Source organism: Oreochromis aureus, linkage group 8 (assembly GCF_013358895.1).
Source record: "Oreochromis aureus strain Israel breed Guangdong linkage group 8, ZZ_aureus, whole genome shotgun sequence".
In the NCBI taxonomy this organism is placed as follows: domain Eukaryota; kingdom Metazoa; phylum Chordata; class Actinopteri; order Cichliformes; family Cichlidae; genus Oreochromis; species Oreochromis aureus.
In genome coordinates, this window is record NC_052949.1 from 26790364 (window position 1) to 26809327 (window position 18964).

Below are 18964 nucleotides of genomic sequence, written 5' to 3' on the forward strand. Positions count from 1 at the left end.
AACCGGATCCGACAGAGTTGACAAATTACCTTTGAGGAGAACTTTAGGTGAACTTCAGCCTCGTCTGCCAGGCTCTTCTTCAGCTGGGCCCAAGCCTCCCCCAGAGTGCTGAGAGCAGATAAGAAGGAGGGAGAGTGTGAGTGGTTAATATCTTACACAATAAAAGACCACACACACTTTTAGAAAGACATATAGGGAGGGCATGGAAGCTGTCAGAGAAAATGGGGGGTAAGACGGAGCCGGGGGAGCAGGATGAATCCCACACAAACACAGAGTTGAGGCTCATGAGCAGTCAGTGCAAAAGTTCACAGAAGCACAAGTAACCGGTAAATCTACAGAGCTGAGCTGAGGTCCACCGCCAGTTCAACAGATGATTAGGATGTATGGGACATGAGATATGGCTCCACTTATTCTCTCAGCTTCGAGTGCAGCTTTTTACTGCCCCCAGCTGTGTTGAAAACTCAGAAGGCTTGTTTTGAAGATGAGATGATGCACATTACATTATCTTCACACGCAACTTGTCTTTTTAATAGTACAGATATATGTTTGGATTCTTAGACAGAATGGTTTACGGCAAAAAGATCATGAAGACTGTAAAACAATCACTCGCTACGCAGACAGTCGCAGACACACGGCTTTAAGTCCAGGACTGGAGGTCTTCGTGGGTCAGAGGGTCACTTCAAAGCGTCGCTCTGAGTGGAAGACCTGTGGAATTCCCTCACACTGACATCTAGAACATTCCAAACACTGCCGGAGCAAATTCGGGTACCTCTAGATCTACACCATCTAAACCATTGCGAGCTTTTCAAATCATAGCGATCATTTTAAAGCTTAGATACCACGAAAGCTACCTAATGGCAATCAGCAAGCATGATTTCTGTAACAGTTACACCAAATCATCAGTGTCATCCAACCAGGTTGTGAAATAAGCCGTGCACCTTTCTTCAGGTGAAGGTTTGTGCCTATTAAATGCTTAATAAGTTAATTGTTGTTTCTCCCACCTCTTCTTTGCTTTTTTTATTATGAAATGATTTGCCCAACAGATAGCTAATATCGGCTCATCATAAAAAATTAATGACATAAAAAACTGTTGCTCCACAGGGTGATGGGTTAATTGTTGATTCTAGTGTGTTCAGGTTATACCCAGCCTCTCACCCTGTGACACCTAGGCCAGGATACACACCGGCAACCCCTTGACTCAAGACAAACATTTCAGTTTCCTGCTTTTAAAGTTCTCGAAAAGTCCTGCTAGACACAAGTCATGCAACTCAACAACCATCTTGGTAATATATCTACGGCCTTATTTGGACCGCTATATTAAAAGGTTCTATCTAAATGAATGGGGAGACATGCATCTAAATTCAGCGGTCACATAAAAACAGCATGTGTTAACCACTGACTGTTTTCTACACTTATTGGTTTTAACAAGTCGATTTGCACAGCTAGTACACAGTAGAAACTGTGTGAATGTGTCAGTGTCTTCTGAAAAGTCTAAGCTTAACTATTGGAGTTCACACACATTTTACACTGGGAACTACAGAAATTGACCCTTTTGTCATAACAGTGACATCGTTGTCTTTAAAGACCGAAAGCAGATGTGTTTATGTTTGACGCCTGAGTAACAAAGGTATGGCTGAAATGAAGACAGCTGTCAGCATTAAAAGAGTCAGCCACCGTGGCTGAACAAAGAAAACAGCAACACTGAGAGAATCTTCCTATAAATAAGCAATGCTTCTGTTTACATTCAGTGGTACTCACTGAAATGTAATCTGTATATCCCTGAGGTCTGACCAATGTACCGAAGACATTTCCTTCCACATCCCTTTCTTTAAGTTTGAAACCTTTTATTGTTTATATCTCTATTCCCTTTCTAGCAATCTTCTGTTTTATTTTAGGATATTTATTTATATTTTGCTCAAGTCATAAAATCATAATTTCATTGTACATATACAATGCCAATAAAGGGCTATTCTATTCTATTCTATTCTGATGTTCAGCTGACTGTAACACAAGTTTAAGTAAAGCAGCAAATCTCACATTCAAAAATCTGGAACGATCAAATATTTGGCATGCGTGCTTAAAACTGACTTGAATGATTGAATCGAAATATAACTTTTTCACCTAATAAATCATTTTTTTTTTTGTGAATAGAAAAATAAGCTTGAGAACACTCCTTTTCTACATGCAAGAAGGCTGTTTTATTATTCTTTGCTCAATACAGACCAGACTGAAAGCTCATACAGTTCCAGTATCTTTCCACCTTAAAAAGACATCAGATGAAAGACCAACCTTGAACCAAGAGGAATCTGGATATTATGATTCCAAACTGGAAAAGCTGCACCACTTCAAACATTCTTCACACTCAATAAATTATATCTGTCATGTGCCTGCAATCTTACATTCCCAAGTGACAGTCACTTGGCAACAAAATGCTGCATCTCAGGGAAAATGAATCTCTTGCCATGTACTTCCTCCATTCAGCACAGTACAGTATTGGTAACTATAAAAAAAAAAAAATAAAAAAAATAAAAAATGGTCACATGCCTCACATCCCTACCAAACAAATGGCAAATTCAGGAATAAATAGATGGCTGGTTCTGGGCTGCGGCTGGTCGGATGGTAGGAACCGACCAACAAAACAGTGATTGTCCTGTCTGACAACAGAGCCAGCCTTAGGGACGGCATAATGAAAGCATTGTGTTGCACTTTTGTGGGTGTGGGCAGACTGAGCTGGCTGGCATAATCTGGATTCTATATGGGACAATTCCATCCCACTCTGTTACCATCCTAGCATGAAGAGGGGTTATCTTATATGCATGTAAATACTGAAAGGTAGGGTAAGTGTAGCTAAACCCTCCTTACACCCATTTACAGTTTGCCTTCTTTCTTTGTCTGATAAAAATGATAATAATGTCAAATAAAGTGTGCAATATTTTTCAGCCTATGTTATTTTTGCTGAATTCAAAATATGCTAGCTCAAGTCTAGAAGAATCTGAAAGTTAGCTAGCTAACGGTAGCTAACATTAGCCACCAAAGCAACCAAATCAGCAACAACACACATTCATGTTTTAAACTGAGTGATTTGGTTTTGCCTGTAATATTTAAAGAAAGATGCAACTCTTGTACAGGTATTCTGCCAGCAAGTTTTAAAGTCACTTTTTTTCTAAATAAAACTTTTTATGAATTATTAAAGGAACTGAATTGTGATGTCACCCACTAGCTTCTGAATTCCTGATTTGAAGCCTCAAGCATTTTTTGCCATCATCATCTCGGTGTTTTCAAACCAGATCTAACAAACAAAAAAGATGGCGCACACTTATTACTTATCACACTCACTGTCAATCACAAGTCATAAGCCACTGAGTGTTTCATGTGTAATCTTCTTTTGTAAAACCTGGAATCACCAAAATTAGCAACATGAACAATGCTTTATTCAGTATGACTCAAAATGAGTGACTGAGATCATAAACTTTTCAAGTCTGCGAGCCATTTTCTCCCAGAATACTTCAGGACTGGAAATCTTTTAGGAACCAGAGGTCTCGCCATCTGGTGGCCATTAATAGGAATCAAGTTAGAGGCACTTCCACGTCGTTTTCAAGCCAAAGCCTTGTTTTATACTGTAGTTGCACCACATGAACGACTTACACTGAGATTAGGCAAGAAAAGTTACAAAAAATCAAAGTTACATCACTGGCAAAGTAGTGAACTGCAAGTTATTGTAACACCATCTTAAAAGAGCAGTTCTGCTTGGTACATTATACCTAAGTTTTAGTGCCTAAAAACAAAATCAAACATTAAAAAACAATACATGAACTGTAAAGTAGTAAAGTTAACTTAGGTATCATGTAATTATTTAACATTATATTTTAAGATAATTTTACAAATTAGCTGCAATGTTAATTATTGCTAAGTATTTGTATAAAGTAGAAGTATCATTTATAGTCTATCTCTGCACCACTGTCTTTTTGCAACACAACAAATTCCTTGTTTGTGTGATTAGTTTCTTATTAGCTGAGGATTCTGCTGCTCTATATTGCCACTTTAATCTTTCATCATCGCCACATGTATCATAATTTAAATAAAAATGGTGCTTCATCCATATTTAGATAGTGTGAACATCAAATAATCATCAGTTTAACTTTGGTTAACCCCTGAGCTTCTATTACAGGCTGAGGTTAAGAGATTCACATACATGTTCCTGTGTGCCCTCAGTGAATCAGACAAAGAGCTGATCTCACCTCAGCATGATATCCTGTGTGCTGTCAAACAGGATAAAAGAGGAGTGGCTGCAAACTCTCTTTCCCCCAGCAGGGCTTCACACCTTCCCCTCCCCACTCCCCTTCAATCTCCTAACACACCCCCTCTCTTCGCATGCGTCTGTGTCTCCTCTCCTGTGCTTTCTTTTAATAGCTGGAATGTGTTGCAGGATGGAGATCAAAGCATGCAGTGGTTTTACAGGATGGCCTTATTGCTTCACAGGTTCACTGACAGGGCCTCCAGACTCCGGCTCACTCCGGGATGTCTTGTGCCACTGGCAACTTGATTGGCTTGCTCACTGAGGAGCTGTCTACTGGATTGTCTAATTGGCCGACTAATTCGGCATTAGCGTTAATTTACACCTAGCAAAATCACTCATGGCGGACTTTAAAGCGCGATTGTGGAAACTGAGTGCAAAAGTATAAAATAGGTGAAAATAATTATAAGATAAAGTTTGATTCCTAAAGAATAAAATTCACATTTGTATAGTTTTAAACACAATTTTGATGTGATAGCCTGACCTGATCGGGTATGACATGTAGCACATGAGCTAAGTGTAAGTAGGTTTGTAAGTTTGTTACCCAAACCTGGAATAACTTTATGTTTATTGTATCCTACACTTAATATATGTAGGGGATAAATTATCAATAAAGTTCACTGTGATTGTAAATTAATTTAAACCAGCTCTAATGTTTTAAAGCTGAAAGATCTTAAAGAGCAATAAAATTACAGAATATACTGTAAAGGAAGGAGCCTAAAATGCGGTACTTACAGCCTGCACAACTCTAAAGCAGCTTCAAAGTGAGAAGCCTGGCACAGTGCTTTTCAAATGTTGACATGTGGCTTTTTTTTTTTTTTTTAATATATTGATCCATGCACCCATGTGTGACAGGGTGCTCTGTGATGGGGCAGGTTGTGTGTCTTTCTTCTTCACAGCCACTCACCCTTCTTCCTGGCTTGCTAGAGGGATCTGTGAGAGCTTGGAGAGATTCTTAGCGTACTCCTCTTCTATCTTTATCCTGAGAAGGAAGTAGAGGGTGATTACCACACGGCATGTACGCAACAATGTTTCCATGTTCATTTCCTTTATTGTGCAATGCACTGATGTACATGAAAGACCGAGCACGAAAAAAGGAGAAATGGTTTGTTTTTAACGACAATTGTATGGTTGTCACGGTAACCCGAGGATGAAGTGTGAACAAAACGAAACATTAAAAAAGAGAACGTAGCAGATACCGTTCTCGTATGAACTCGGCCATCTCTTTCTGCATCTGTTTCCCCTTCAGCTGTTTCTGCAGCAAAACCTCAAATCCTGTAATGCAGCCGTTGCCCTGGGGATCCTTCTTATCAGCCTAACGAGATAAACAAGGCGAACACACGAGAAACGCAGTGAATAAACAAATGCTTAGCAACACACACGTGAACATTAGACCTCAACAAAGTCGCTAAGTAAAATAAACAACATGCTGCATGCTCCCTCAAAGAGATGACACCAGCTGAAACTGAATCAGGTGGCTTCACTGAAAACTGTAGCACCCTTTTTGAGTAGCGCTATTCTGCCACTATTGTAACTCTTCAATCTTTCTGTGAAAAATCTCACCTTCAAAAGACATTTTAGCTTCTTTCTGCTCACTTATTCATGGCTCAGTCACATCAGAGCAAAAAGCCTCCTTGCGACTTAGTAAAAAACTGGTTGGTGACTGGCAACCAGTTGCAAATAGTTGCAGTGACCATCAAAACAACAATGTAATATCATGATGAATATGATCATTATATGCATGATGAATATCATGCATATAATGTGAATTAGTGATTTTTCACAATTTCTTGCAATATTATCACAAACAGATTTGTATTCAGTCACTAATTGGTAGCAAACAGATAACAAGCTGACTTTGTTTTATTACTGGTTTATCACTGTGAGCAGTCAGATCTGCTAACCGTCTTCTAATTCATTGCACAGTCACAATAATTCTGATTGTACTTCTGTCTCCAACCACCAATTTCGTTACCATATCGATGGCATTGCTGTTGCTACAATGCTTTATCAGAGCTCTCTCCAGCTGTTTTCTGCAAACAGCTGCTGGACATGTGTTTCCTGAACCAGTTGGCTATTACCTGCCAAGCACCAAGTTTTTTAGCAGAGAGTATTTTAAAAGCTTTCAGCTTCCTATCTTGGTTTCACTTCCTGCAGCTGTACTATGTTGCTCTAATGTCACATATGTCCACTATATGCTATCTCGTCTTGGGGTGAGCAACTCACTTATTGCAGCAAATAGCACCTTAAAATGCAAGTCATGTTTTTCTTAATCATTGGTTACAATCACATAAGTACAAATATAGAGAGGGATGACATATAACATACTGCTAAAAGTGCGCTGGCACTAAGAACCTTAAAGCTTACCTTAGCAGATACAGTACAAAATATTCCTGCTGCCCAGCATCCATGGGATGAGCTATCCATGCATTCATCCTGTTTTTTCGATTGACATGAACCTTTTAAGGTTTGAAGTTGTCTTCGGTGACTACCCCAACAGTAAAACCCTAGAATACTGTCACCAACTGCTTTCTCATCAGGATTTGTCTGACTGTTGGGGTATTCTCTGTATTATTGTAGGGTCTTTACCCTACAGTATGAAGCGCTCTGAACTAAGAGATTGAGCGCTTTAAAAATGAAATTGATATTGGATTGAAAACACTTGATTAGGACTGTGTTTCTTAATTTTTCAGAGTTTTAATGGAGGACATAATAAAATGACATTTGATAGCGAGCTAGACAGCAAGCAGACGATGCTAGCTAAGACTGCAATGGCTAGACAGCCAACAGGACTGCAGGACATCTTCAGTGTTGGTCATGACTATGCACAATATTGCAGTAGCTATTTCAATGAAGTGGTGCTGAGTTGTACCTTTTTCATATACATATAGTTAAAACTATGTCTAAAGTCTCTTAAAGTATAGCCTGTTAGAAATCACTTAAACACTGGACAGCTTTAATTCCAGAAAGCAGTCAGTAGCTTGGCCAGCTACACTATACATGACAAACTGACATCGGAGCTCAGAGACCAGATAATCCTGAATTTTGAGAACTGCACATTTTACAGAAAACCAGACATTCCTGGACTCTCCCATCCACTTTCTCCAATATCTCTTTCTTTCTACTGCATTGTCACCTGTGTTTGTGATTACAGTGTGTTACCACACAAACTGCACCTGGTAGAAATTACACTGCAGGGGAAGGAGATGTCCAAACAGAGCAGCTGAGGCCAGCTGGCCTCACTGTGCTCCAGCCAGTTACATGTAATGCGTTTTCCTACTGCGCTGTGTCTTGGATGTTATTAAAGCCAATACTGATTCTCAGCATGCAGTTGGGCCAGGATGACATAAATATGAAATCATGATGAAAGATGAAAAGGATCCAGTGTTGTTTCTCATAACATGAACACATAAGGATGTTCAACTGCAAATATTTGGGAAATGGGAAATTATTATTACCTGTAAAGATTATGTTTTTGTAGGTTCTGGACTTGATCTATAGAAAATAGTTACTTCTCAGGTAAACTTACCCAGAAGTAGTCACAGTAGCTCCATTCACTGGGTTTCAGTAGCTGTTGCTCGGGCATGCAGGCGGGTGATGGGAACGTCACACAGTTGATCTGCAGGAGACAGGGGGGAGGGAGCGCAGTTTAATGGGGCAGTTTATGGGATCATGACGAATAACTTTGATTTCACACACCTGTTATTGCTCCTTGTGTTGATAGGCAGTTCACACGTGCACGCGCACACTCTCACACATACACAGACACCTGCACTGCTATTCAAGGTAGCGTGTGCTCTGTTGCTCTGGCAACCCTCTCTCATCCATGCAGCTATGAGAAGATGCCGATGTGAAAAAAGCCCAAACATTTACAATCAAGCTGACATTGTTCGTTTACTTTTTTCAGTGCTCGCTGTCCTCAGGGACAGCATTGTCAACACAGCGCCATTGTGGTTCTTAGCTTTTTTGAGGATACATTGTTCTGCTCTATAGCCCGACACTCTCCGCTCTACTCTGGTTTCAGAGCAATCAGTGGAATGGATTCCGGAAGATTGCCTTTAATTATCGCGGTGTCGTAAATTGTCAGCAGCAGTGTTCTTGAGTGTTTTGGCTTCAAGTCTCCCTGCTGTGAAGCACAACTGATGATGCTCTACTACTCTCTGCTCTTATTGTTTTTTTTCCAAACTTTTACAATAGTGTGGAAAGGTAGCAGACAACCACAGGTAACCTCACCGCTTTCAGGAGCGAACTCACACCGCATAATAGATTCTCAGATTTAAGAGCTGCTTTGACAATCCATCACTTCTAGGTTTAGCAGAACAAAAACGTTGCTTTGCCATGAAAATCTACACCTCGCTCTGCAGATTCATTTGCTGCCAACTCAACTTCTCGTCACAAGGAAAAGAAGCAGAAAAGACAGAGCCCAGAAAAAAAAGTAGACACATCTCCACAATAAAGACATACATATAGACACAAGTTTTCACTTTAGAGCAAACAACAGGAGCTTTCTCTCACATTCCCATTAACCTCAGGAGGTAATCAGCCTGCAGCGATGATGCACAGTTGCCATTTAAGAAACTTCAGTGGCACCCTGGTCTAATACCAAAGCCACGCCTTTCAGGGGAATTCAACAAACACAGTTGTGCTGATGTCTTTTCCAGAGCCAATATTCTGACATGGCATGAATTAGAAAAAAGGGTCCTCTAATTCAACCTTTTCTTGGCTTATGAAGCTTATAATTTGTTTGAAGTAATGGCTTCCTATTTAATCACTGTGGAGGTCCAGAGGTTGAAAGCTACCAGGGCTTTAAACACACACACACACACACACACACACACACACACACACACACACACACACACACACACATACACACACACACACACACAGAGCACTTTCTTTCCTGACCTTTGGTGACCCTAACAATTTACCCCTCCTCCCAACAATATCCAGTCTGAGCTTAACACTCACAGTTGGCACAGACTGGGATTTCTTCACATTCTGAAGCAGTGTGTGTGATAGCAGATACATAGCTCCACCTTAGGAATTACAGAATTCTGAAGGTGGTGTCTTAAAGCTACATGTAAAGTCACCAAAAATATGATGCAACATGTGAAAACCTCAATTCCAAAATGTTAAAGTTTTACTTAGTTCTCATAAACTTTCAGATTGACTTTTAATTCAGTTCAATTTATACAGCGCCAAATCAGAACAACAGTCGCCTCAAGGCCTTTTTCAGCTTTTTTTGATGGACTCAGTGAAGAAAGGACAGGAAAGCAGGGGAAGACATGCGGCAAAGGGACACGGACCAGACTTGAACCCGGGCCGACCACTCTCAGCCACTCAACGCACTGAGCTAAACCAGCACCCAGACGCTACAATAATACATACAGAGAAAAACCCAACAATCATATGACCCCCTATGACCAAGCACTTTCGCGACAGTGGGAAGGAAAAACTCCCTTTTAACAGGAAGAAACCTCTGGCAGAACCAGGCTCAGGGAGGGGCGGGGCCATCTGCTGTGACCAGTTGGGGTGAGAGAAGGAAGACAGGAAAACAGACATGTTGTAGACGAGAGCCAGAGATTAATAACAAGTATGATCTTAGATTTAATAAATCTTTCTTTTCTAGAAACGATTGAAGAAGTCAAACTGTGTCTTTCCTTTGAATATTGTGGTGTAGTAACAATGTGTACAGATAAGTACTCACTTGTAGCATGTTCATAGGATTAAAGTTCTGATTAAAACTCCACTAAGTTTACGAGAAACCATCAATGGATCCCAATCCAGTAATCGCCACAAGCCAAAGACGGAAAAGTTGCCAGCATCATTAATGGGGCAAAATTTCACTGGTTAAATGGTCAGGTCACACTCACAGTGCTCACAGCTTAAAAGGATTTGGGGCAAAATACTGAGGTTTATACATCAGAAACTGTTCAAGAACACAGTTTTTCAAGTTGCTGCCGATGGTAAAGTTAAGATAAAAACAAAAAAACAGTGGAAAGTTCAGCTGTTGATTGCATCACTGCCTGGCTGTTTAGTGTGCAGCTTGGATTCTCTGTCAGCATTGTTGCCTGACTTTTCCTGTGCTGCGTCACACATGGATGACCATGTGTTTATCTGCTCTAATATAAGTGAACAAGTTACAGCATGTTCAGTAATTAGCACAACAATCTGTTATTTTTCTAACGTACGTTCTTTTGGAGGCCAAGAGTTACAACATGTCATTAGCTGGATTGGTTGGATTGGTGTTATTGTGTCACTGAATACAACCCCATCAGCGATAAGGCTTACAATTGGTGTGCACTGCTTGGTTTTGATTTTTTACAATCCAGCAATCGTAGACAAGTTGTTCTTGTTAAGCTAAAAAAAAGACTTTTTGTCTTATAAAAATAAAATCTCAGCTTCAGCCTCTTAGTAGATTCACCTGGCATCAATCTCAAAATCTGATGTGACTTCCTTTTCGATTGATTGCATTCACAAAATTTTTAGAAAACTTGATCTCTAACTGTGGCCTCGAGGCCGAGGTGACTGGGATTTGAACTTGTCTGAGATTTTTAGTAGATACACCTATGGTATCAAGTTGAGAATCCTACAAGTAATCTACGTCGTCCACCTGCCCGCCTGGCAGAGTGATAACAATGCCCCATCAGCCTGAGGGGTGAAAATGAAACAGTGTTTCAAAGTATACACTTAAAAACTTCAATATAAATTTGATATTGTTACTGAAACATGTTTTACAGTATAATAGTCTAAACTGGTCTGGTGATACTACTTATTAATGTAGGTTCATCTTTTTTTAATTTACTCATCCTTTTATCCTCACTGTGGTGTTCAAAATGATAAACAACAGGCCTTTACCACTGCAAAGTGTGTATCTCCTGTGCAAGAAGAGAACCGTGACTTTTCTGAAGGTCACCTGACCTCTTCAAGACTTCGCTGTCAGCAGACGGCATCAGTAGTAGCTATTTGATATCAAGTGTTGCTGTTCTCACCTCCCTTTTCTCACTCCATTTTCACTGTTATGCCGATGACACCCAGCTTTATCTGTCCACTAAACCTGATTCTGCTCTTCCCCCATCCTCCCTCACCCTCTGCTTAGCTGAACTAAATTCATGGTTCTCTTCTAATCTTCTTAAACTCAATAGTAATAAATCCGAGCTCCTCTTGGTAGGCACTAAATCAACATTATCCAGAACCAACAGTTTCTCTATTACTATCAATAACTCGCCAGTCTCCATTTCTTCCTCTGTGAAAAGTTTGGGTGTCATCCTCGACAGTACTCTATCTTTCAATTCACACATTAATGTCTGCATATTTTCAATTGCGCAACATTAATCGTCTCCGTCCTTTTCTCACCTCACATGCCACTGCCATTCTTGTCCATAGCCTTGTTACTTCCCGGATTGATTATTGTAATTCACTTCTTTTTGGTCTTACTCAAAAATCCATCCATAAGCTTCAACGCATCCAGAATTCTGCTGCCCGTATCATCACCAGGACCCCTTCTGTCCACCACATCACTCCTGTTCTGCAGCAGCTTCATTGGCTCCTGGTCAAGTATCGTATCAATTTCAAAATACTCTTGTACGCATTTAAAGCTATTCATCATCTCTTTCCTCCATATCTCTCTGATCTGGTTAACATCACCGCCCCATCTCGTTGTCTCAGATCTTCTTCTTCCCTTTCACTCTCCGTCCCCTCCCCCTGTCTTGTCACCATGGGGTGCAGGGCTTTCAGCTGCTCTGCTCCTCGACTCTGGAATTCCCTACCTCCTGATTTAAGAAATATCTCTACCTTCTCTCTCTTTAAGTCCCAACTCAAAACCCACTTGTTCAAAATAGCTTATCCCACATAACCTCTCCACTCTGCTATTTTAAATTTGTTTATGTTTTATGATTGTGTAAACTCTTTGCTTTTATGTTGCTTTTTACTCTACTGTGTACAGCAACCTTGAGTGTTTTGAAAGGCGCTTTCAAATAAAATGTATTATTATTGTTATTATTATTACTCCTGTTTCCTCTTATAACTATCTGCTTATCAATAGCATCGCTCTGGTTGCTATGGAAGCCAAGAAATGCCCCCTCTCCCTTACATTTCAAGCTTGTTTTTTATACGTATGTATATATACACATATATATATATATATATATATATATATATATATATATGTCCTGAGAAAATAAAAGCCTGGGCTTAATCCATGACCTCCTGGGAGCAGGATGTCTGCTATTTTCCTAGTGTGAGGCCAAACAGGAAGTAATGACCTGACAGCAGAGGAGAAATCATCTGGATGCTGAACAGGATGATGTCACTGTGTATCTGTACACTAGCAACTGAAAATAAGCATCGAACACTCCTCACAGGAGTGGACAGATAAAAAAAAAACCAACCAAACAAACAAACAAAGCAAGACTGAAGAGAAAATGAAAAGCATTTACAGCTACAATACAGTTAAAGTTTAGTTAGTTAGTATATGCACTGATGTATTTTAAACGATGCAGAAATCATGAGGTTGGATAAAAAAGTCCACCAGGAGGAACATCTGCATTAGAAATGTTTTTTTTTTTTAGCTAATAAATTGAGAAATAAAGACTCAAGTTCTTCCCCGCTGGTCCTTTGGGACTATTGTAGCGCTCTGGGGTGAGTTCATGGTTAGTTAAGAGTTCCCAGTAGTTGCCCCACTCACCGTGACCGTGGTCTCTTTGTTGTGTTTCCTCGTGGGCGACGTCGATCCTGGGCACTGCAGAGAGAAGAAGGACGCTCCGTCAAAACCTCCATCCTCTGTGTCAGACATGACTGCTCGGCGTACACACACTGCCGCCCGCATATGCACGCAAACACAGTTGTTTTCCAGGCGAGCGCTGTTAGCGTCTGTCTGGCGCTCTCTGTGCTCCTGGTGCTGCTGCTGCTGCTGCTAGTGTGTATGGATGTGTGTTTGTGTGTGTGTGTTGCTGTGCAGAGTAGGGAGGATAGTTCTGCAGAGCAAAGCAAAGCACGGCTTGCGTTCTCTCTTTGTGTGACTGTTGATGTATGCGTGTGTGATTTCCAACACTTAAGCTCAGAATAGAGTGATTTCCAGTGCTCTGAGATGAAGCAGCAGTGGGTGAAATAAATAAATAAGTGTTAAACAGTAAAGCTAGATGGAAAGTACAGGGAGTTTATCGCCTCTTTTTCCACAAAATAATTATAGATAGAAAAGGGAAGAGGACCTTGAGTCATTAGCATCATGTGCTTGTTTGCAGTTTTTGAATGAGTGGGTTTGTGTACATGGGTACGCGATGCAGAAAAGGAGAGAAGTGAGGTGACAGCGAGTGAAAAACTGGTGGGTGGATCCTGTATAACTGCACCCTGAGTGCCTGATTAATTATGATCAGGGGAGCAGATACTGTAGGAGGGATTAATGTGCTCAAACTGCCATCAGCTGCTCCATTAATACCGAGCGGAGAAAGAGAGAGGTGGTCTGATCATGACATCATGCATCATCAGTATAGCTGTACATCATTACATCTTTAATTGTGTCTAAACACTGGATATGGATTGAGTTGTGTTGGCAGACAAACTAACCTAAAGCAATGATTTTGCAACAGAGAAGCAGAAGCAGGGTCATTTATTATTATATCCACAATAACGTCCTGATAGAGCCGGACCAGTTTACTGGGAAATTGTTTTAATTCTTAATCAAAGCGTCTAAACAGCTTTGCCCCAACCTCACAGGTGTTATTTATCTCTTCTCCACTGCAATGCCATTACCAAGTACTTTGGTTAGTTGTACTGCACCTGTGGAGCTCTAACCCCAACTTCTTGTCCTCATGTGTCCTAAACTGATACACTATGCGACAAAACTGACTCATAGTACGCTTGTTCTTAAAATAAGCAGTTATCTACATGTGGCGGGGAACATACAGCAGGACAAACAGACTGTTTAAGTGTCATGCCTGTGAAAAACCTGGCAGGGTGGAAGATGATTTAGAGCACGAAGAGACAGCGGTGAGGTAAGTACATCTCAAACCTTGGAAAGACACCAACACCGCCAATTTTAGACGCACACTTAATTTCACTCCATGTGACATTTCACAACTTTTGTGCTAAATTTGGGCAACTCACATCAGAAAGAAAATGGGTGAAAAGTAATCATTTATGAGTCTTTGGGATAGTAACACTTTAAAAAACAGCAACACAATTTCTTCAAAACAAGCAAACAAGCAAGCCTTGGCAGCTGAATATCCGGATCTTTTGCATCCATGCTTTCTGTGATATAGCCAAGGACTAAAAAGAATAAAATCAGACAGCTTTACCTGGGGCTCTGTACTGCTCTTCCTAACCAGACTGTTGTGTGAATGCTCCACATGATGCAAGGGACTACCACCTGAGTGAAATCCATTCACTGGAAAAACAAATGAGAGACACCAGGACAGATAAAGACAGGCAGAAGGAAAGACATTCAGGATTCTATGGATAAGATGTAAATTTGTCCTCATCATATGGGAGTTTGCTCCTCATCTTTAAGAGCTGAACCAAGCCACAACTGAACTGAACTTATTTCTTCTTTGTGGCTTGAAAACGCCTTTAATGGATCAAACACACATAATCAGCTAGCTACATTACACCAGCTTGTGGTATAGATAAATCCACCACCAGGTTACACTGGGAATTTCTTAAAGGTTTATATATGTAAAAACCTAAATTTTACAGTAAATCGCTGAATTGAAATATTTTCAGACAGAGATTTAGAAGAACAAAGCTAAAGGATCAGTAGCTAGCCTGAAAGAGCAGCTAATAAGATAATTAGCTAACAATCTTAGCCTACAACTAAACGTTGTTCGTGTTGTTAGATAAAAAGAAAAAAATAGTTGTGCTTTATTGTTAATGACCCATGTGACTGTGTTTGACTTATTTTTTTCCAGACATAAGATAAAATCTAAAAGTTTTCGTTTAGTTTAAAATGTAATTTACAGGAAATGCTTATTTATGCTAACCTAACACATTTTCTATTAGTATGAATATTTACAGCTTAACAAACTTTAATTGATCATTTGGTTTAAGAACCTAAAGGAAAACATAGACGTGGCTTCTGGGTCAGAAGAATGAAGCCAATATCGAAAGTGTCTTAAACCTGGATTTTATCTGAAGGCCTGCAGATATGAGAAAACTGTTTTCTGTTTTGACCTCGGTAAATATTTTATGTGGTCAGTCGCTCATTTTGGATCATGTTGAATAAAAAATTACGCCTATTTTGAAAATCTTGGTCATAGTACACTGAAAATACAGGATTACCTGTGAAAATAACAACAACCGCAATCCAAACTATTCCTACCACTGAAAAGAGACGTTAAATGGCTTTTATTAAGAATAAACTAACCTCCACTTACTAAACACTCACAATGTAACTCACACAGTCAACATGGCCAACTTTTTCTCTATTCTTTTATTTACAAGGCAAGAAAAGAAAAGTAATTTCTAACCAAAGTGAATGAACATAGCCCACTTCCTGTATTTCACCACTTACAAACCTTACTGCTTCTTTCTTTCTTTCTGTCTTCTTTTAGGAGCAGAGCCAAAAGAAGGACACTGCAGGCCTTAATTCTTTAGTTGAGGCTACAGATTAAGTTAGTTACAGGAAGTGACTGTGTGTGGTGTGTATGTGAGTGGGTGCTTTGTGCCATTGTGGAATCTTCAGAGAATTCACAGCCCTGTGGCATTATAACTTGAGGAAGTTGAAGTAAAAGAGGCTGAGTTGGAGAAATAAATATTCAGTACCTGCTGGCAGAGAGTTCTTGTGTCGGAAGGAGTTCTTTGGCGTCCCCGGTGCACTCGACGGTCTCTCCCATGTTGTCTCTGTTGGTGTTTGGGAGAAGGGGAAGAAAAGAACACAATGACATTAACAAAGTAACACCAGTTCTTACATTATTTTGACAACTTTGGAAACAACTTTGGAAACCATAAGAAGAAGTGATTCACAGATGGAACTTAGGTCTTGTTGTAGTCAGCAGTTAAACTCAAAAAAAGCCACATATCGACCGCAGTCAGAGGGCATCCATTCTGTTTCACTTCTACATTATGTATCAGCTCTAATTTTGATTTATAGTGTTTGTATTTTTAACGTGGGGCTAGGGCTGCTCGATTATGGCAAAAATGATAATCACGATTATTTTCACTGAAATGATAATCTCGATTATTTGACGATATTTATTTAACAATAACAATGTATTGAATAATGGCTTTAAAGATTGTCAAAAAATAATATAAAATAGTGTGCAAATACTGATTACAGTGCAAATGTTTGCAATATAAAAAATAAATGAAAAATGTAAACATCTATGTTTAGTGAACTTCAAAATACTGCACAATATTTGATCCACGTCTGACTCCGCGAACCCATAATGTTTCCACCAATGTTCCCTCAAATTTTTCATGTGTCTGAGTGAACACACAAACTCCCTGAGCGGTCCCTTGGACCACTGTGAGCGACATCAGACGTGTGCACTGTGGTCACGCCAGCATCTAATCCATCCAAGTTACATGGTTTATTAAAATAATCAAATTACAGCATTTACATTTATGTTAGACTACTTTTAATTAACTGCTTTAGCCCACTTACAATGAAAATTTAAAAAATCCTGTTCATGACCTGTGTAGTATGTTAACACTATTGGAAGTAAAAATAACTTGAACTCCAATTTTGAAAACACAACTTTTTTTTTTTTTTTTTTTCATAAAGCTCTGACTTGTATTATGAGTCTGTGGTCTGGGAGAGTCCTATAACTCTCTGTCTGCCAAATACAGTATATAATGACCAATGTTGGGCAATTAATTATATAGTTACTACTTCAAAAAAGTAACTCAGTTTGGCAAACAACAAAGTTTTTTGCAGCTATTTATTTTTTTTAATGCAGCCAAGGCGTTTTTTTAAATAAACATTTCAAACTATTTACAGAACAATCAGCTGTTCTGCATCAAATCTGATGCCACACAAATTATTTGTGCCACTCCAAAAAATAATTTCTGTCCACTATGAGATAAAGGAGAACAACAGCCTGATACCTGCAGGCCTGACAACAGGAGATGTATCACTGCTGTAACACCTGTAACATTCAGCAGCCGCCTCATTGTTCTGACACACACAACAAAACTATTGACTACACTACACACTAACTACACACTAACTACACAAGACTTGCGCTAAACGTCTCAAATCTCTCACATCTCAGAACACCGCCGTCACTCCTAAAACTTCCCCCCGTTTCTTAACAACTAGATGCCACGTTGCCATATCATTTTTTGATTGGTCGACACGGTACTTTTTCTCGACCAATAGGAAAGGGTGGGGGTTTTTGTGTTGTTTTGCTCACAGGCGGAGAGTGCTTTCGGCGTTTTCCTTATAAAACGCCGTTTTTACCGTTTCTTCCCGCAGTAAATATAAACAACGATAGTATTCAGGAAGAAAACCAAACATTGCATTTTTTTTTTAATCACAACTCTGGTTTTACGTGACCTATCAACACAATTAAAAAACTGGTATAAAGTCCACACTTTTTCCGTCAATTGTTCCGTCTGTCCTGCTCACATCTCCAATGGTTGTCGACGTTGTCATTAACGTGGCTTCACTGCACATCAGCCACGCCGCTTTGCTCGCTAAAACACCGGTGTCGGCACATAAGGGCGCTGTCATAGCCTGTCAACGGCGTTGACTGGCTGCGTATATCTGAATGTGAATCGCATTATTGGCTGGACTATAGGATAAGGTGGCATCGTTCTAATCCCATACAGGAGCAGCCAGTCACTTACTGACTAACACTGCAAAACAGAATTGTTAAAGTTTTAATTTTAATTTCAATTCAGGTTAGATTTTTTTTGTGCGCAACGCAGATTTTCTGTGCGCAGAGACCGTGCCAGCAGTGCGCAATTGCGCACGTCGCGCAGCTTAGAGGAACATTGGTTTCCACACCACTGAAGTCGTTTTACCTCTCTTTTCAACCAACGGCATTCTTTCTTCAGCAGCCATTATCCTCTCCTCTCCAAATAACTTCTGCTTAGCTTTCCGAGCTTTCCGAGCTTCCCTCGGGTCCTCTTAATTGTTGTGACGCGTGTTCGAAACGCAGAGAGGTGCGCTCGATTTGCCACACGGAGCAGCGCGAGAGTAAAGCACGAGGGAGGTGCTAATAATCGGCTCAGTCATTTTTAATGATCGTTGAAAACCCAGATCGTAATCGAGATTAAAATTCGATTAATTGAGCAGCCCTACGTGGGGCCTCTTTTGTTTCTCGAGTAGTAAAACAACAACAACAAAAAAAACATTGTTGACAACACAGGAGCAGTGCAAGTGGTTTCTAGAACCTGTTATAATCAAAGAGATAATGTGTGTCAATTTCAATTTGACGACAACATTTGTAAATGTGTAAAATGTAACTGTCACTGTTTTAGTAGCAAGATGTAGCTAGATAGGCTGACCTACAGACCTAAACCTAATAACCTTTTGACTTCTGACATTATTTTGTCAGCATTCAAATGGACTTCACCTTCATGCGCCTCTTTTATTCTGTGCCTTGAAGGGATATGTCTTTGATTCTCTGGATACATACATCAGGGCAACATGGGGTTCAGCATCTTGCCCAAAGAAACTTAAGACATGCCGACTGGAAGAACCAACATCAAACTAACAACTTCTGA

At 39.9% G+C, this 18964-nt stretch overlaps 1 protein-coding gene across 2 annotated transcripts in view; it reads right to left on the reverse strand.

Moving 5' to 3' along the window:
- The window catches only part of LOC116330885 (growth arrest-specific protein 7-like), a 58242-nt gene that overhangs the window by 12382 nt on the left and 26896 nt on the right, over nucleotides 1-18964 (reverse strand). Inside the window, exons 1-8 of one of the 2 annotated variants that reach the window (XM_039616547.1) lie at nucleotides 18260-18298; nucleotides 16055-16132; nucleotides 14593-14681; nucleotides 12984-13037; nucleotides 7824-7913; nucleotides 5494-5609; nucleotides 5202-5276; nucleotides 30-108 (exon numbers count right to left, since the gene is read on the reverse strand). In XM_039616547.1, coding sequence (XP_039472481.1) covers nucleotides 30-108; nucleotides 5202-5276; nucleotides 5494-5609; nucleotides 7824-7913; nucleotides 12984-13037; nucleotides 14593-14681; nucleotides 16055-16132; nucleotides 18260-18281 — 603 coding nt within the window. In that variant the 5' untranslated portion in view covers nucleotides 18282-18298. Of the gene's footprint in view, nucleotides 1-29; nucleotides 109-5201; nucleotides 5277-5493; nucleotides 5610-7823; nucleotides 7914-12983; nucleotides 13038-14592; nucleotides 14682-16054; nucleotides 16133-18259; nucleotides 18299-18964 lie in introns of those variants that run through there. The other variant, XM_031753343.2, reaches the window with a different exon arrangement.